This window comes from Denticeps clupeoides, chromosome 12, assembly GCF_900700375.1.
Source record: "Denticeps clupeoides chromosome 12, fDenClu1.1, whole genome shotgun sequence".
Taxonomy (NCBI): domain Eukaryota; kingdom Metazoa; phylum Chordata; class Actinopteri; order Clupeiformes; family Denticipitidae; genus Denticeps; species Denticeps clupeoides.
In genome coordinates, this window is record NC_041718.1 from 1,372,827 (window position 1) to 1,391,312 (window position 18,486).

Below are 18,486 nucleotides of genomic sequence, written 5' to 3' on the forward strand. Positions count from 1 at the left end.
ATTTACCAATTTCTAAAAACTCTCAGCAGTGACTCAGCAGGAAAACTTGGACTCTTAAACATCAGAGCTCAGAAAACTGAATTAATTAATGAATTTAATACAGAAAAGTCAATAGACATTCTCTGCACTACAGACACGTGCCTTAAACAAGGTGAGTACATAGTTCTCAATGAAGTGACCTCTCCCGGATACTGTTATAAGCAAAACCCACACATTGGTCAGCGTGGTTGTGGACTGCCAGACATATTTTGCCAGCTACATGAGTTTGTGATTCATTGAAGAACTGATTATGAATATCACTGTTACTGGAACTAGATATAAGTCATATAGTCAACTGATCTGACGAGAACACCCACAACTCAAAGTCCCTCCCCTCAACATTATATGTCGGGACCATGTTTAAAAGACAGCCACTTGCTACATCTCCTTTGTTCCATATTCTTGATCCCTAGATGGAAAAGTGATAGCTGTAAATCATGATTGCTTACATTTACTTGATATTGCATGCCAAGAAGGTTGGGCTAGACTGTTGTTGCAAAAAAAACACTCTACACACTCCTCACATACTCTCTTCGCCGTTTAAGCATCACCCCCGACCTCTGCTCAGTCTACTTCCGGGTCAGCGGCTGTGGGTGGAGGTGCCGGAACCAAGACACATTCACTTAACCACATTGAACCCAAACCAACTTGTTTTAGAAGAAAGTGTATGTATTCGTTTTTTAAGTATTTCCTATACAGGGAGGTTTTTAGCTTGTGTTTGAAGATCTTTAATGACTCGGATGCACAAACATCTAGTTCATCCCATCACCTAGTCTCCAAAACAGAGAATAGTCAAGATGAATGTTTTCCTAGTACTAGTGAGAAATGGTGGTACCAGTCGAGCAGTGCTGGAGAATGGCTGGTGCCCCCAGAAGCTGAGTCTTCTCTGATCTTCTTGATTGGCTCATTTGCCCTCTGCGGTTCCGTGCTCGATTCACCCTGCTTGAACTTTTCAAGCTCCCATTCAAACGCTCAAGTAAGCCTTCCAACTCTGGCTGAGCTTGTCACACCCTGAGCAACTTTATAGCCAAACGTCAGCCACAGGGCATCATACACAGCAACAGCCCAAAGGAAGACCAGAGCAGAGGCAGACATATAAGGAACATCCATGCACCATATAAGATCACGTCATGAGACTGACAGGCCAAATATTCATTCGATCATCCTCAAACTTGTTGCAGCAAGCACCGCAATTGCCATCACCCCATTAACAACTGTAACTTACCCATGGCTGGTCTTCCTCTTAGTGCTTCTTCACCTCTGCTGATCTAGAACGCTGCAGCACAACATGTTTTCAACCCACCCAAATTCTCCCACACCTCTCTACTGCTACATTCCCTCCACTTGGCTTCTTGCAGCTGCCTTCACATCAGAATTTAAATACTGATGCTTGCCTCAATCTGCACCTTGTGCTGAGAGTGAAAGTGATTAATTGTCACATGACAGGCGGCCAGGGAGCAGTGTGTGGGGATGGTACTTTGCTTAGTGGCAGCTCAGTGGCACCTTAGGGGTTCGGGTTTCAAACCAGGAACCATGTAATTACGGGTCTGTTTCTTTACCAGCTAGGCCACCACTGGCCGAGGAACGGATCTCTCAGATCCTCCAGCACTGCTCCACTCGTACCACCATCTCTCAAGGTAAAAGGAAAGCATTCAAATGCTAGGCTAATTCTACACAACTTATTTATCAACAATCAAAATATGCAAATGATTAAACACTAAACATTACAAACAACTGATTACTCACCATAAGAGGAGTCAGATTTTGAAACTCGACTTTAATTTAACAAATTAATTAACAGCTCTGGTGGGGTGGGGGGTGGGGTGGGCTGTTAAGGTCCCCACATTATTCAAATGTTTGCACGCACACAGCTCTTTTACTTAAAAATATGTCATTTAAGATCATGGCTAAAGTGACAATGTGACATAACCAGATATTGCTTTCATTGTCGGTGCAACCAAAACATAATCGCCAGAGGCTAGAGTCTATTTCAACTCTGCACCTCACCATTTGGCATCTTTCTCGCTAGTCGAAACGCATCACCTGACCGCTCATTTACCACACAAGTCAGTGTAAAAACCAGTCGGGTTCCGGCAAAGATATTCAGCTCCATCTGCGGCTAATGCAGCGTTACAGGACAAGTTCAAATGAGAGCAGTCATAAATTATAAAGCCGCAATAAATTATTGCCAATTCTATACCAATTTTCAGCAGGCCAGATTAAAAAGGTCAATGGGCCAGATGTGGTCAGCAGAACGTAGTTTGCGCAACCCTGTCCTAGGTGGTGTAATGTTCCAACAGTTGAGACACTAAAGAACTCAAGTAAATTTAAGCAAATACTTGGATTAAATGAGATGTTTATTTATTATTTTACTTTTTTAAGTGTGTGTGTGCAGTTTTTGCAGATCAGTGCAAAACGTGAAGCAAATTAGTGAATCAAATGAGGGATTTCCAATGACAGACATCTTAAGCACTTATGTAAGTTGGATAAAAGAATCTGCCAAATGCTGTAAATGTAATTGGATATTGTCCAGCGCAAAATGTCCTACTTCATTATTCACCAGCACATTTAATGCATGTCTGTTCATTAAATACATTTCCTATTTTTATCAAAAAATGCAATTTGTAATTCACTGTAAAATGTGCCTGTAACATTGTAATACTCCACTTTTCAGGTCATTGTTTTTTTTTTTTTTTTCCTTTAATTCATCACTGCTCATTAGTTTTTCAGTGTCAGCGCTGCTTCAGGTACACCAAGCATGGTTGTGTGATTCAGGGCTGCTGACCTGTGACTAACCATCCCTCTGTGTGCGCATTGCTTACAGGCGAGTAGACAAGGCTAAACACAAACACAAAGGAGGTCATCGTCTGTTCGTCCTCTGCAGAACTTTCGATTAAATGGACATATGGCAGCTCAGGGCGGGAAGCGGACAACTCATACAATATGTAAGGGGAGGAATAATTCCATTTCAACCACCCTCCAACACCTGACTCTGATCTCCAACAGACATTCACTGTGCTCATTATGAGGGAGAACAATAACTAGCATGTATTCAGTGAACGATTTCTCAGGTTTGGTCGACTAACAATGGGAACATGCAGACTGGACAGGTCATACAGTCAGAATGAAAATGAAAATCAAGTGACAGAAATCAATGACATTACCAAAAAACAGTGTAGTTGTAGTCCTGTGCGGCTGGCTGAATAAGAGGGACCAAACCCTGAGTGGTTAATTGAGTCCATTTGAAACCCCAGTTTCAAATGACTAAATTTATGTGACTGCTGAGAAAATGATTATGCTCTTTGCAGTTGCATCACCCTCATTTGCACCACGCCAAATGAAACTGTCAGAAACAGTATACAGCAGCCAGTAGTGCCACCTTGCCAATGCAACAGCAAGGAGACACAACCTGACCCCCTGGACCTCAGTCATCTGTCAGATAGATGACTGAGATGCAAGGTAGAGCTGTAATTCCTGGTTGAGTTTTATCAGTTTAGTCGAGCTCGGGTCAGGGTGGGTCAGGTTATGCTTGCGTGGTAAATGATTGGTCAGCAAACACAAACTTACGGCCTATATTGTAAACTTATTTCAGTGATTGCCAAAAGAACTCGCAGCTTGGTCGTGCCTCATGCATCGTTCAGTGATGTATGATCATCGAGTCACTTGTCACTCATCATGAAGTTTTGTTCTCACTGCACATGTGCAAACACACAGCAGAACATGGAGTCTTGGCTTGTTCAGCTGTGGCAGACTCTAGTGATGTAGTTCTTGAGACTGCTCTTGTTCTCGGACATAGCGGTCTCAATGGGATCAGGAAAAAAAAACAATGCATTCTCACAGAACAGTATCATTATTGAAATGCAACAAGTCAGAAGCGAGTGTTTTTTTTATGCCCATTAGCAAAGGATGTTGTAGAGCCACCTTGATGGAGACAGCTGGGACTAGGCATTCACTAGGCATCTGTAGAGAAAGTACCAAGAACTAACAAGAAGATCGCCGACTAGATCTGCATTTCCTGTCATCAAACTATGAGGAAAAACTTTGACTTTGACAAAGGCGCATAGTACAGTAGATTGTTCAGGGGGAGATATTTTGTTTTATGTAAGCAGCTAGATCACAACTAGCATGAAATGCCAAAAAATTATCCTGTGAGGTTCTGTAACACAGTCTGTGGTACAAACTATTTAGGGCAGTTATGTAATATTTTGAATGATTCAATAAAATAGTTTGCAATAACTCTTGCTTGTTTTGTAGGAATTCAGACACATTCTGTTTCATGAGAAGCCGTTGATGCGCCCATTAATGCACAAAAATGTTTTAACTTGTCATATTAATAAACTTGCCAAATACAATTAGGTCCCTTTGAGAACAACAGTCTCCTGTGAAGTTTCTGTTTATGCCTGTATGCTGACCACTCAGAATCCAACTTGGCTAATATGATTCTAATTTCTTTTTTGCTTTAAGGCCATTTTCTCTGCACTTTGTGAACTCCCATCTATAACCATGCATTTTCCCTGGATCTCAATAACTTTAGAATTAAAACACAAACAAGCCTTTAGGCTCCAGTGTACACAAAATATGCAACATCAATGTAAAACACATAGATTTTTGCTTTTATTTATAGAGTAGGAACTCCCACACACCATACTAGGAAATTATGACTTCTTAATCACATTTCACTTACACTTAATATTCTGCTCTTCAAATACTGTGAGGGGTTCAGACAAGCCTTGAAGGACAAGGCCTCAAATATCAGAAGAGGACAAGGCCTCAAATATCAGAAGAAATATCAGATTTTTATTTATCAAGGAAGACAGATATATACATAGAGCAAAAAAGAATCATTCTCAGTTTTGACACAAAATAAAGCACATAAGACAACAAAATCTTATCCTGGGTCCAGTTTTTCAAAAGGTAATCCAATGGGATTTCAGATAGATTGGATTGAATGTTGAAAATTGGTTGTTCAAATGAAAAAGAGATTCTGAAATTAGATTGGATCACAAATACATCCTCATTTTAAATCTAAATCAAATCTTTATGTTGTTCTACATCCAAGAACAAGGATGGATCCAGTACAATATCCAGTAACAAAATGAAATAAAACATGAAAAAAATCACTAAAGCAAGTTTGCTGATTTATAACTTTCTAGTAACTTGCTATTTAGTTTTTTGCAAACAGCTAGATCACAACTACAGAGCCCCTTAAGTACCATGAAATGCAATATATATATATATATGGTTTATATATATATGTATGTTGCGGTTAAATGTATGGGGATATATCAGGTTACAAAGACTTATTATTGTTATTACTTTGTACAAAGTATAAACCAACAACTGAAGCAACTCAATTTAATGTGGTGGAACAATTTACTTATTTGGGGGTTCAAATTGGATCTAAATTGGAGAACATTGTTGAGGTTAATTATTGCCAACTGATGGAAAAAATTGCTAAAAAAATTTATAGATGAATGTCATTACCATATATATTATTGCAGAATCAATATTCTAAAAATGAATACCAAAGTTTTTATATTTGTTTCAGAATTTACCTCTGTCATTACCACAGGATTTTTTAAGAATGAAAAAACTATTTGTGTAATTCATATGAAGTAACAGAAGAGCTAGGTTCATCTTTGCTATACCTACCCTTAGATAGAGGAGGTTCGAAATGTCCAGATATTAAGATGTATTATTGGGCTGCACAGTTGAGGTTCTGTTTTCTGAAAATGACTGTCCACAGTCTCTCATACCTATACTCAGACACAGTGGGAAAACTATGGAAATACATTAAAAATCCAATGGTTAAACATATGATAAAAATTTGGCATGATGTCTGTAAGCCTGATATGGGGTAACCAGAGGTTTACACGAGTTGAATAACTAAGAAAAGACCATTTAAGAAAATGAATCATTTCAGACCACTATAACTTGCTAGTATCACAATCGACTGAAGATTCATTCTATAAATTGGATGCATGGAGGGCAGATTTAAAATCTGTAGACTGGCAGACTGTATGTATCAAAGTCAATAAACGAACAATAAATTCAAATTTTGGGTTACTACAATACAAATGGCTAATGCGAACATATGTAACACCAGAAAAATGTAACCGATTTAACAAAAATATTCCCGATATTTGCAATAAATGTGTGTTAAAAGGAACCCTTTTTCATTGTGTCCGGGAGAGTAATAAACTGTTTTGGGAGGATCTGTGGGTTGTGATGGAGAAGATGATCTGTAAACCAGTCCCACTGGGGACAAGTTTTTTTCTACTTGGATTGTATCCAGACCAGCATAGATATAATGAGAGCCAGCGAACACTGATGGACCTCTGACTGTTAAATGCAAACAGATGTATAGCAATGTTTAGTGAGAGGACAAATGGACCTAAAAATCACTCTATGGACAAGGCAAATGTTATCAAGCCTTCAAATGTTTTAAAGGGTAAACAAGAATTCATCCAAATATTGATCTGTCTGAAGAGATTAAGGAGAAGTGAGTATATGAAAAACTAGTCTGCATTCGTGCTGACTGATACCAATGGGAGGGAAGTGTTTTTGTTGTGTTTTATTCATTAACTATATTTACTTCTTAGTCTTATCTTCTTTATTGTATGTTACATGTTTTTACGTTAACGTGTTAAAACAATAAAGATATATTAAAAAATAAAATAAATCTACTCTTAATCCTGGAGTTTTATGAAATTACAGACTAGTAAATCATCTTGAAAAGCTAGTTGGAATACGTGGGTCAGCCATCTCCTGGCTCAAATGACAGCTTTGAATGAATTGCTTTCATTTTATCAGACTATGCAAAGACTACTCTGCAAAAACCATAGTAAAATACAGAGTTCCACAAGTGCTGGGTCCTTATCATTCTCATTGTACATGCTGCCTATCAGACAATTAATTTATAAACATGGAGTAAACTTTCACTTTTATGCTGACAACACCCAAGTCGGATGAAGTTCACCACCTTTCCAACCTGGAAAATTGTCAACCGAACATCAGAGACTGGATGACCCACATCTTCCTTAACATCAACTCTGATAAGACTGAAGTGTTGGTGATTGGTCCTAAAGGGGCGAGATGCAGATTATAAGAATACAGATTTCAGTTGTGCAGGTTTCTCAATACATCACACAAAAAATGGCTGTGACCTTATATTGGACTGTCATATTCAAAATATTTCCAGGACAGCGTACATCCACCAAAAGATATAGCTAGGGTTAGGAAGTTAATACATATACATGCACTTATACCATTTATACTATTATAACATGCATTTATAACATTAATAACTTTTTAATGCACAAGACTGTATGAACACATTACTCCTGTATCATCTTCTCTACATTGGCTTCCAGTTAAATACCATATTGAAGATACTGCTTCTCACCTATAAAGCCTTGCATGGTCTTGCTCCAGAATATTTTAGTAATCTACTAGTCCCTCATAACTGACCACAATCCATTCGTTCTCAGTGAGAAGGCCTACTTGCTGTCCCCAAAGCATGCAAAGTCACTGCTGGAAATAGAGCATTTGCTTAGATAGCCCCACATCTTGGAAATAATATTAGGGGAAACAGACACAGTTTCAGTATTTAAAACCATGCTAGAAAACACTCCCTTTACCATTGATACCATAAATGTTGAGTCCTTAGTTCTCCTACTGTCATTCTAGCTAAATTCATACTAACACAGCCTTCTTTTTTCTTTATCCTTCACCATCCAGTGATCCACCATGCAGTGCAGTGGATCGGATGTGCATGGTAAATCTCTCCTGGACAGCTTCCTGGTGTGGAGTGATCATGTGACAACACTGACCTCTATGCATTTCCCTGTTTGTCCCAAGTACCTGGTCCCTACCTTGCCATCTGCTGATTCCATCTGATATCTTATCTTATAGTAATAATAATATCTCTATATGTACACAAGTGTTCAAAGGCTATGCAGGGCCTTGCAACCCCAAAGCCTGACATGACCAGGTGCCAGGAAAAAGAAGTTTGACAACCACTGGCCAACACTTAAATCAGCAAAGGACAGAGGCCGGCAAGTCTACACTGCAGTCTCCAATACATTTCTAGCCTTTACATTCCTCCTCAGCTGACTGGCGCCCTGTGCTGAGTGTGTGGCCAGACAGACTTTTATGGATGCAGTGCAGTGGATCGTCACATTAGTTAGTGATTAGTCATCACAGTTGTCACACACCACAGCACAGCAGCCAGTGCACAAAGTGAAATGTGTCCTTTGCATTTCCAGAGGGAGAAGTGGGCAGCGGTGACACACGGCCAGGGAGCAGTGTGTGGGGACGGTACTTTGCTCAGTGGCACCTCAGATTCAAACCGGCAACTTTCTGATTACGGGTCTGCATCCTTACCAACACTCTGGACCAGCTGGAGTCAACACTAGGCCACCACTGCCCCACAGCATATTCAAGCAGAAGTGTATAATCTGGAAACATGGTTGTACCTTGAAATGGATGTGTTCATTATATCACTGATGGGGATTTTTCCCAGTCAGCTGGCTTTCCTTGTGTGCATGAGCATCATTGTTTGGGCTGTTCAGAGAGCATGTCATACACTTTTCACATGATGACAGGGCCTTTGTTAGCTTTATTGTGAAGGGTGCTACTGTAATGGTAAATCAACACAATAAACATTGCATATGTATTTTGTCCGAGTTTTTGTTCTTTTGTTTTGTTTTTGTTCTGTTCTTTGTGAGTGGTTACACATTAATCATATATTCATCAGGCATCTACATACAAACCTCACACGTACACCGTATATTCCTCACACATCTACATACAAAGGGTTGTCGTAACCTAGTGGGTAACACACTCGCCTGTGAACCAGAAGACCCAGGTTCTAACCCCACTTACTACCATTGTGTCCCTGAGCAAGACACTTAACCCCAAGTTACTCCAGGGGGACTGTCCCTGTAACTACTGATTTGCAAGTTGCTCTGGATAAGGGCGTCTGATAAATGCTGTAAATGCTGTAAAATGTACAAACCTCACACATACACCATATATTCCTCATGCATCTACATACAAACCTCACACATACACCATATATTCCTCACGCATCTACATACAAACCTCACACGTACACCATATATTCCTCACGCATCTTCATTCAAACCTCACACATACACCATATATTCCTCACGCGTCTATATACAAACCTCACACATACACCATATATTCCTCACGCATCTACATACAAACCTCACACATACACCATATATTCCTCACGCATCTACATACAAACCTCACACGTACACCATATATTCCTCACGCATCTACATACAAACCTCACACATACACCATATATTCCTCACGCATCTACATACAAACCTCACACGTACACCATATATTCCTCACGCATCTACATACAAACCTCACACGTACACCATATATTCCTCACGCATCTACATACAAACCTCACACATCTACATACAAACCTCACACATACACCATATATTCCTCACGCATCTACATACAAACCTCACACATACACCATATATTCCTCACGCATCTACATACAAACCTCACACATACACCATGTATTCCTCACACATCTACATACAAACCTCACACGTACAACATATATTCCTTATATATCTACATATATTCCTCACACATACACCATATATTCCTCACGCATCTACATACAAACCTACCACATACACCTTATATTCCTCACGCATCTACATACAAACCTCATACAAATGTCATGTGTGATGTGCATGAAAAATTATGTGAATGCATGGGCAACATAAGTAGTATGTGGGCGAGGAAAAAGTGGTGAATGTGCAAGTTTTGTATGTAATATATGCTGTATGTTTGAGGTTTGTATATAGATGCGTGAGATTTTCTTGATATACGGCCTAGGGGGGCCTCATAGTTTCTCCCACAGCTGCTCCCATTAGGGCTTGCCAGTCTGTTGTCTGCATACTTAAACTAGAAAATGTTTTACACCGGATGCCCTTCCTCACTCAACTCTCGCCATTTACCTGGGCTCGGGACCAGCACCAAGTAACACACTGTCACATGTGTTGGTTTGCGATACTTATCCTGTTTAAATCTTTTCATTCCTCTTTGGATGAATAAGGGGGGTAATAAGCATGGAAACATTTGCAGCTATTGTAATAAACCTTTACATTTACAACATTTTTCAGACACCCTTATCCAAACACTCACAGGTTGAACAAGGAGCACTGAAGGTAAATAGATTATTTTTTACAGTTTTTTATTGCACACATTTAAAGACATACTGAATAGCGGTACAGCATTGAAATGTTAAAAAAATGTTTATATGCTATTGTTGAGTGATTAAATAATTGAAATCAGCATTGTGTGATGGTTAGGTGGGGATATCCCTGTGAAGACGAGTGCAGGGAAAACAATTACACCCTGTACCTTCCCTCATAGACTGTATGAGTGATAATAAAACCCTCAAGGCCTTTCATTTCATTTATCTTAAATTAAAAATGTGATTATGTTCGGTGTGATTAAGTCCAGTCTAGACATACATTACCAGTCAAATGTTTGAATGCATCTAATTGTGTATGGGTCTTGCATTTTACATTATAGAACAAAATTCAAGACACAGAATTATAAAAAAACAAATAAATAGCAAACAAGTTGCATGAAAGTTGCAAATAATGAAGCTTTTGCTTCTCTCCATCACCTAAAGTTGGACAACGGGGACGGTTTCCAGAACCTGAAGGTTTACGCTGAACACTTTCTTATCATTCACTCATGTTAATGAGCATCTCATCAAGCGGCTTTTGATGATGACAATAGTGAAAAAGCAGCCATGAATGTAAAAAGTGCCGATTCATCACATTCACTAAACATACTTCACTTTCCCCAGTAAATTGTTTCTTTTATTGAATTATTCAAAATGGCTCCATTTCAGTCTCCATAACCGACAGAAAGTAGGTGCATCCAAACTTATGTCTGGAAGGGTATGATAGCAAAAATTTTTGCAAAGTTTGAAGAGAATATCAAGATAAGGACAGATTATTGCACTTGGACAGGTAATGTATTGCATTGTTCACACACGACAACCCCCCCGGACACTCATACACACTAATTTCTGTGTTTTTGAAATGCTCTGCAGGACAGGAATGGACAGATGGGCTCCACACCGAACACAGAATCACTACAGAGTTCACTACAGACCATGAACACACATGACAGCAGGGGTTTGGGCACGAAGCTGTGCTCTTTGAAGGGCTGCCACATAGCACTGAGAGTATTAAACACACACACACACACACACACACACAGCATGCACATAACCTCTAGATTCTAACGTGTCAAATGGCACAGAGTGTGGTATACCATAACAGATGCATCATAACACATAAGCTTCATGTTCGTTGTGTTTAGGTTGTGGAGTGTGCTTGGTTATGTTTGTGTGTGCGGTCATGTGTCTGACACTGACCGAAAACAAAAACCATTCACAATGCATTATTCGAAACTGGAAGGATGGTGGGGAAGGATAGTTATTCGAGGTTCAGCAACGTTCTGTCAAGGTCAGCTGACTACCTGAACTTTCTGAGTGACCAGGTTACTCCATCAGGGACAGGCAGATTTCAAGATGACAATGCCAGGATTCATTAGGCTCAACGTGTGAAAGATTGGCTCATGAGATTTTCAGATTTTCATTTTCACACATGGATTGGCCACCACAGTCTAGAGACTAGACCAAAACTTTGGGACGTGCTTGAGAAGAATTTGCAGAGTTGTCCAACTGTCCCATCATATCTATATATATTCTGGTGACAAATTAGTGCAAATATATACAAAAATGAATGTTGAGACACTGCAGAAGCTCATAGAAACGAGGCTACTGCAAATGCATGTTGTAGTAAAGGCTAAATGCACTGCAACAAATATTAGAGCCTTTTATCTAGACAGGCAGTGTGTTTGTGTGTGACTGTACATTTTTTATGAGTGATTCATTTCTCCAGAAATATCAGAACAGGTGGTTATGTTTGCACGGTCAGAGTGCCTCGCCACGTAACCATACCTTTCTTTAACCGTACCTTTCTGGCAGTTCGCCACTTACGTCATTATTTCAAGATATTTCATTAAAAGCTATTTAAACTAACAGTTATCAAGGTGCTTCCTGGAATATTTGGATTAGGATGAGGGTATCTTCAAAGCGTTAAATAATCTTTAGAAACATACAACCCTAAAGAGAGATTTGGCTAGAATAGGTTGCATTCTCCACTGATCAATAGAGACAGACAAGGTCATATCATGAGGCCTGTGGTGAGATAATGCATCAATTCCAACCTGCATTCTGCTGGGCAAGTTTGTAGCGTTATCCAGCATGGTAATGTGGTATACAGTGTTATATTCACAAATTACTGAGAGAACAGATACTCAAAGCATGTTGTGCACCAAAACAGAACATGCTTGCTACATAGGAAATAAAGCATATTAAAAAAATTCATGAAAATAAGTGGAGGTGATAAAGGCCAGGATCATATAGGCGTGAGTGATATTGCTAAACAGGATGGTAGACATAATGGGTGAGAGAAGATCCAGAATTTCCATTGTGTTGAAATGTGTTTAAGGCATCAGTGCATGAATATAGCCCACAAAATGTGTGCTTTTTGATATATTCTTTGATTTATTCATCTACTGATTCTGAAACATCTTTTTCTCACCACAGAATTGTATCAGGATTAGAAAGCAGAAAGATTTTAGCCCTGGTTATAACAATTTATGTACATTCTGCAGTGTCTGGGGAAATATGCCAATAGGCAGCACATTTTGTTAAAGCACTCCAAATCCAGCATTGGAAGAAATAGTTACAGGTTGTCCAGTAAAACCATGCCATCTATAGACAATGGAAATGAGCCTGAAATTAAGGAAATAGCCAGTTGGGTACTCTGATCCCCATTTGTTAAATGTTTTTCATGGTATTTAACAGGAAATTGGTTGAACTCTGTTTACCTTGACTGTGGGCTTCTTGGTGGAGAATCCTCTGTACCATCCTGGAAGAAAAAAAGTGCAGCTCTGATCAGAATGACTTCCCCAAACAGCTAGCATTGTTATGCTGTAGCCCTTATGCAGTGGTGGAAATGTTGTTTTTTTGGTTGCAGGCAGTACCTTCAAAATATACCAGCAACAGTCCCATGTTTTGGCTGCTATAGCCACAAACAATCATGTCAAAAACTAATTATTTACAGTACATATCTTAGTAGGAAGTATGTAATTCATCTCATGGCTGAATGATGTAAGTGAAAGTGAAAAGTGAAAAAGTGAAGAATTGATAATGTGAAAAGTGAATAATGTGAAAAAGTGATGAATTGATAATGGTAATTCTCCTCAAAATGGGCTCTCAACCTGCCTTCCAATCATGCCTCAAAACTAATGGAAGCAGGAGAGGAAATTCATGGTATTTTGATGAATTTAAGTATCTGGATGTTTTTCCCACCGATTCATGTACTTTAAATAGTCATTTTTGCTAATGTTTCAAACCATTAGCGTAAAATACAGCGTTGCACTGCTCCACAGAGGGCCAATCAGCTGGAGTCAGGGGAAGGGAAAGTGTAACCAGGTCAGAGCCGCTACGGGATGACAGACTCACACGGCAGACTGTGAATACGGATGAAGTAGATCAAAGCCTGTCTGTCTCAAATGCAACGTCTGCATAACCTGACACAGAAACACACAGCCTCACACACAAACAGCTACATCATACATCCATATATTCACCCACAAAGCACCAACCTACAAATTATACAGTTCTTCCTGGCCATCATGACACTTGCCCAGAGTGGAGCGGTGGATTGTGGCTATGGAAACCAGCGTGTGAGCACTATAGTGGCAAAATATACCCATGTATAAACATAAAAGGTGTCCCAAAATCAAATTAATTATGGTCACCAAGGTCACCAGCGTCACCAATTGTCACCTTTTGGTCACTATCCTAAAGGATTCCAACATGACAATGACCCCAAGCATCCATTTAAATGAACAAAAGAACAGCTCCACCAAAGGTTTTTAGAATGGCCCAGGCAGTGCCCAGACTTAATCCGACTGCATCGGCATCTCTTATGCATCTCTTGTGCTTTCAACATGAATTTGGAGCATTTTACAAATCCTGAATGCTGCAATTAAATCAAAAGATGATTGAACAAATCATCAACCCATTACACAAATACAAATAAATTTGCTGCCTCAACAAATGTCTGCTTCATGAGGACTTTTAGTATGATCTCCTCTAGCATGAGAGTGAGTGGATTTGGTGTCCCCACACACTGCTACCCGGGCACCTTTCAGGGCTGCCCACTGCACACTAAGGGTGATGGGTTAAAAGCAGAGGACATATTTCACACTATTTCACAATGACAATTACTTCATTTTCACTTAAAACCACCGTGACCCCTACAGGTACAGCTTCATGGAGCTGAAAAGTATGAATGCAGCCATGAAAGGCAGGAAATTCAGACTTGTTTGAACCTTCATATAGCAAATTCCTCTCTGAGGATCTGATTTGTCTGACTGAAATAGCAACCTGCAAATGCTGCCTGGTCCAACAAGCTTTTGGCAAATTTTGACTAAATTAAGGTCAGTGGCAGCATTAAAACTAGGTACCAGAACACCAGAAACTCATCACTTGTAATTAACGTTTAAATGTGCCACTGGAATTCTCAACGTCCTTGAGCAGAAAAGTGACAGACAACTGCATCACAGTTCCATGTGACTCATTCCTGAGGCGGATGGATGGGAATGACCGAAACAGCCAGCAAGTTGCGTACTCATCAGAGATGAGAGAGCAAGCAAGGAAAAATGAGAGAAAATTTCCTGCGGCATGATGGGAATGATGCTCTTCTAACGAATCCACATGTGATGCTAGCAAGCAGTATTCGCAACAGTGGAGGCTGTGGTCCCCACTGCACCTGCTCCCATCTGTGTAGGAGCACCCATCACATTAAATCAGCCTCTCTTTCTCGGCCTGAGGCCGCTGGTTTTGGTGTGTAGACTGGCAGTGAATTAGTGAGGCAGAAGTTGACAGAAAAGAGGAATGGGGTTAACGTCAGGAAGACTAAAAAGGAAATAGAGAAACAGGAAGTACAGCAGGTAGTAACGGTAGAGAGGTATAAACAGGGGGCTGGGCTAAGAGGGTGTCTAACAGAGAGTGTGGGGGCCTGTGGCACCGTTGTCTGATTCTAAAACAGACAGACAGGCACGGCTGGGTCTGAAGGTGTGATTTGCTGCAGTCTGACATCAGATAGAAACACACTTAAAAGTGTAAAACATGTTTTTACTGTTAAACTGGAATCACAGATGACTTCCAGGCTTCTATCACCTTATATAACATGCCGATATAACGCCATGTAATTTAAATGGTTTCTATGTGCAACAAATAAAAAAATTATGTTATTATTCAAAGTGACTCATGGACAGATAGAGACAGATGGAGCGAGAGAAAAACAAAACAGGAAAGGGGGGGAAGGGTATTGATGTTCCATAAGATGATTGTCCTTTAAAATCTTTTCCTGCTTGGGTGAACATGTGTAGTGTTAGATCGACTTGTCATTTCAGTTACAAGGCCATTGTTGTCTGAGAAACTATGGGATTCATACTGAAATTGTATGGAAGGCAGACTGGAGATGATGTGTTAAAAGCTCGACAAGAATGGATCTGGAATGGCCTGTCCTTCACATACACAACAAGATACAAATTTAATTCCACTTTCAGTGTTTACACCAGCCTCTAATAAAAACTGCAATGCCACCTTTGGCCACAAGGTGTCACATGCCTCCAAAGGTCTATTACAACAAGCTGAAACATCACCGTCATCAAATATTTTATTTTTTTCAAATTGTTCAGGTTCACATTGAGTCAATTTTCCTAAATTTTATGGAAAATAAGCATTTGTCTATTTTAGATTCTAACTGAAATATTAAGCAGTACTTTTCTCCGTATATGATCATAATTATGACAAATAGTCATTCTGTGGCACAATGAAATTCATGAATGCCTTTGTTAATTTTAACAATTTTCTTTGTAAAACAAAAATCAGTGTTCATAAAATAAAACAGATAAAATAGATATCTAGACATCAAATTTCTGAACAGAAAATATAAAACCATGACACAAAAACGATACAACAGAACCCAACATTAAGTAAAACTTCAACAATACAATTTAAACATTTTAACATGACAACATGTAGAACTATTTGAACTATATATAAATATACAAAATACAGCAATGGCACCATTGAGTATGTGTCCAATGAAATCCTGAATGACACCCAAAACCACATGAACCCCCAGATTCCACTTTGCGATGGTGATCTAGAGGTAGTCAAAAAGAAAACAGATTTCAAAATATTCTCCAAAACAACTCTGAAATAGATTAGTCTTTATTGAGCATACAATTAATGCTTATGATTTATTGATTATGGCCATAATAAACAGAACTTGTGAGTTACCTTTCAAGGGAATTAATATTTCATCCAGTGTGATGTCAGGCCCAAGGTTAAATATCCCAGACAGCCTCTTCACTTATTTCTCCCAGACATCCCTGAAGGTTGGCAGTTTGTCGGCGGTTCTCTGTGCATCTCTGGTTTCACAGTCATCTAAGATAACCACTGACTAGATTCGGAATCTTTTCCTTCTTTTGATCATGCTTTATGATGTTTTTTTGTGCAGCAGTGACTGTGATAAACATGTCATTGTTTTGACCATTGGTCAGTCCTGACAGTCTCCCAACATGATATTAATTAGAGATTCAAAAAATCTATAAACTTGAAGCTGTGCCCATGGCTGAACAAGTGTTTACAATCTACTCCTTAAAGATGATATAATATCTTTTATAATGAGAAACCTATTTCAGTAAAATCCATTTGTGCAAATTTGAGGTCATGCTGAGGATTGGTAGTTTTATTAAATATGGGTGTATTTCTTTGTGCCAGTCCCAAGCCCATGTAAATGGTGAGGGTTACATAAGAAATCTCTATTCACATCACTTATGCAAACCAGACAATTTTCCGCCACCAGTACTGCTAGCCGACAAGGTGCTGGTGGAAATCGGGCTAGTGCTGAAGAAGAAGAGGGGGAAGTGTATCCAAAGGCAGGAGGAGAGGATGGAGGTTGGGACTTAGGAAATCATGACTAGCATGACTAGTAAAGGTAGAGAGAGTTAACTGATATGAAGGTTGGTATGTTGTGTGTGCAGGAGACCAGATGTATTGGAAGAGGGCTTTTCTTCCAATGCTTCTGTGGACATGCTGGTGAAGGAAATGAAGCTGATGAGGAGGTAATGTGTAGAGATGGTGTGAAAGTGAAGAATGCAGAAGGTCAGATGGGGATAAATAGCTATGGTGAACACTTGTGGAGGAGCACAGGGTGACATATACGAGTGGAGGAACATGCACCCAGGTTGATTATATACTAAGCAGGAGGATCAGTTTGAATGAGGTAGTACCAGGGGAGAGTGTAGATATACATAGTGGATGGTGGTTTGTAGGTTGGAATTCTGTAATTCAAGAGGACATGGAAGGCAGAGCCAATAATCAAGAGTTGGAGATTGAAGAAGGAGAACTATAAGGTGAAGTTCAGGGAGAAGTTAAAACAGACATTGGTCAATAGGGCTGAGACAGAATGCATGAGTGTGAATGAGAAGGACAAGGGGATGATCAGGTTACGGGGAGGAGAGCTGGGGAAGGAGCATGAGTTCAGCTTTTAGGGTTCCACAGTCCAGAGCAATGGCAAGTGTGAAAGAGAGAAGAAGAGAGTGCAGAGATAAAAATGCTGAGATTTATGTTGGGGTGACGAGGATGGACAGGATTAATAATGACTACATTAGAGGAACGTAATGGGTTGAATGATTTGAAGAAAAAGTCAGAGAAGTGAGATTGTGTTGATTTGGACATACAGAGGAGAGATGTTGGAAGAAGGATGCTGAGGATAGAGCTACCAAGCAGGAGGAAAAGAGGAAGGACGTGCATGTGGTTGGCGTGGAAGACGGAGATAGGAAATAGGAAAATTGTGGTGTTGCCAACCACCATCAGACAGCACCTCCATCCCAACATATTATTTGGAAAGCATGACAAAAATAGGCCCTTTCTGTCAGTTATCCACAAATGTAAGCACAGCAGGCACAGATGATTGAAACTGTACTTTTTGCAAATAAACAGTCAACATGGGTTAAGTGCAAAAAGACAGATGGCTATAAAGAAAAGTACCATATGCCAACTTACCACGCTAACTGTAAAGTATGTTTCTAACCCATTGATTATTAGTCTAGGGCACATAACTCATTTTGTATTGACAGCAATTCAAGAGATTTAAAAGATTTGTTTTGAATGAATTATGAGATATTGTTCAGCAAGCAGTGGACCACCACACGTAAACTCTAGATTTCCATCAGTCTGCCATAAAGATGATAAAGTATAAATGG

General features: G+C 39.6%; 1 protein-coding gene across 13 annotated transcripts in view; it reads right to left on the bottom strand.

Moving 5' to 3' along the window:
* The window catches only part of dock3 (dedicator of cytokinesis 3), a 163,073-nt gene that overhangs the window by 104,811 nt on the left and 39,776 nt on the right, over positions 1-18,486 (bottom strand). For all 13 annotated transcript variants that reach the window (XM_028999407.1, XM_028999403.1, XM_028999404.1 and 10 more), the window contains exon 3: positions 13,024-13,064. In XM_028999407.1, the coding sequence (XP_028855240.1) occupies positions 13,024-13,064 (41 nt within the window). The remainder of the gene's footprint in view (positions 1-13,023; positions 13,065-18,486) is intronic.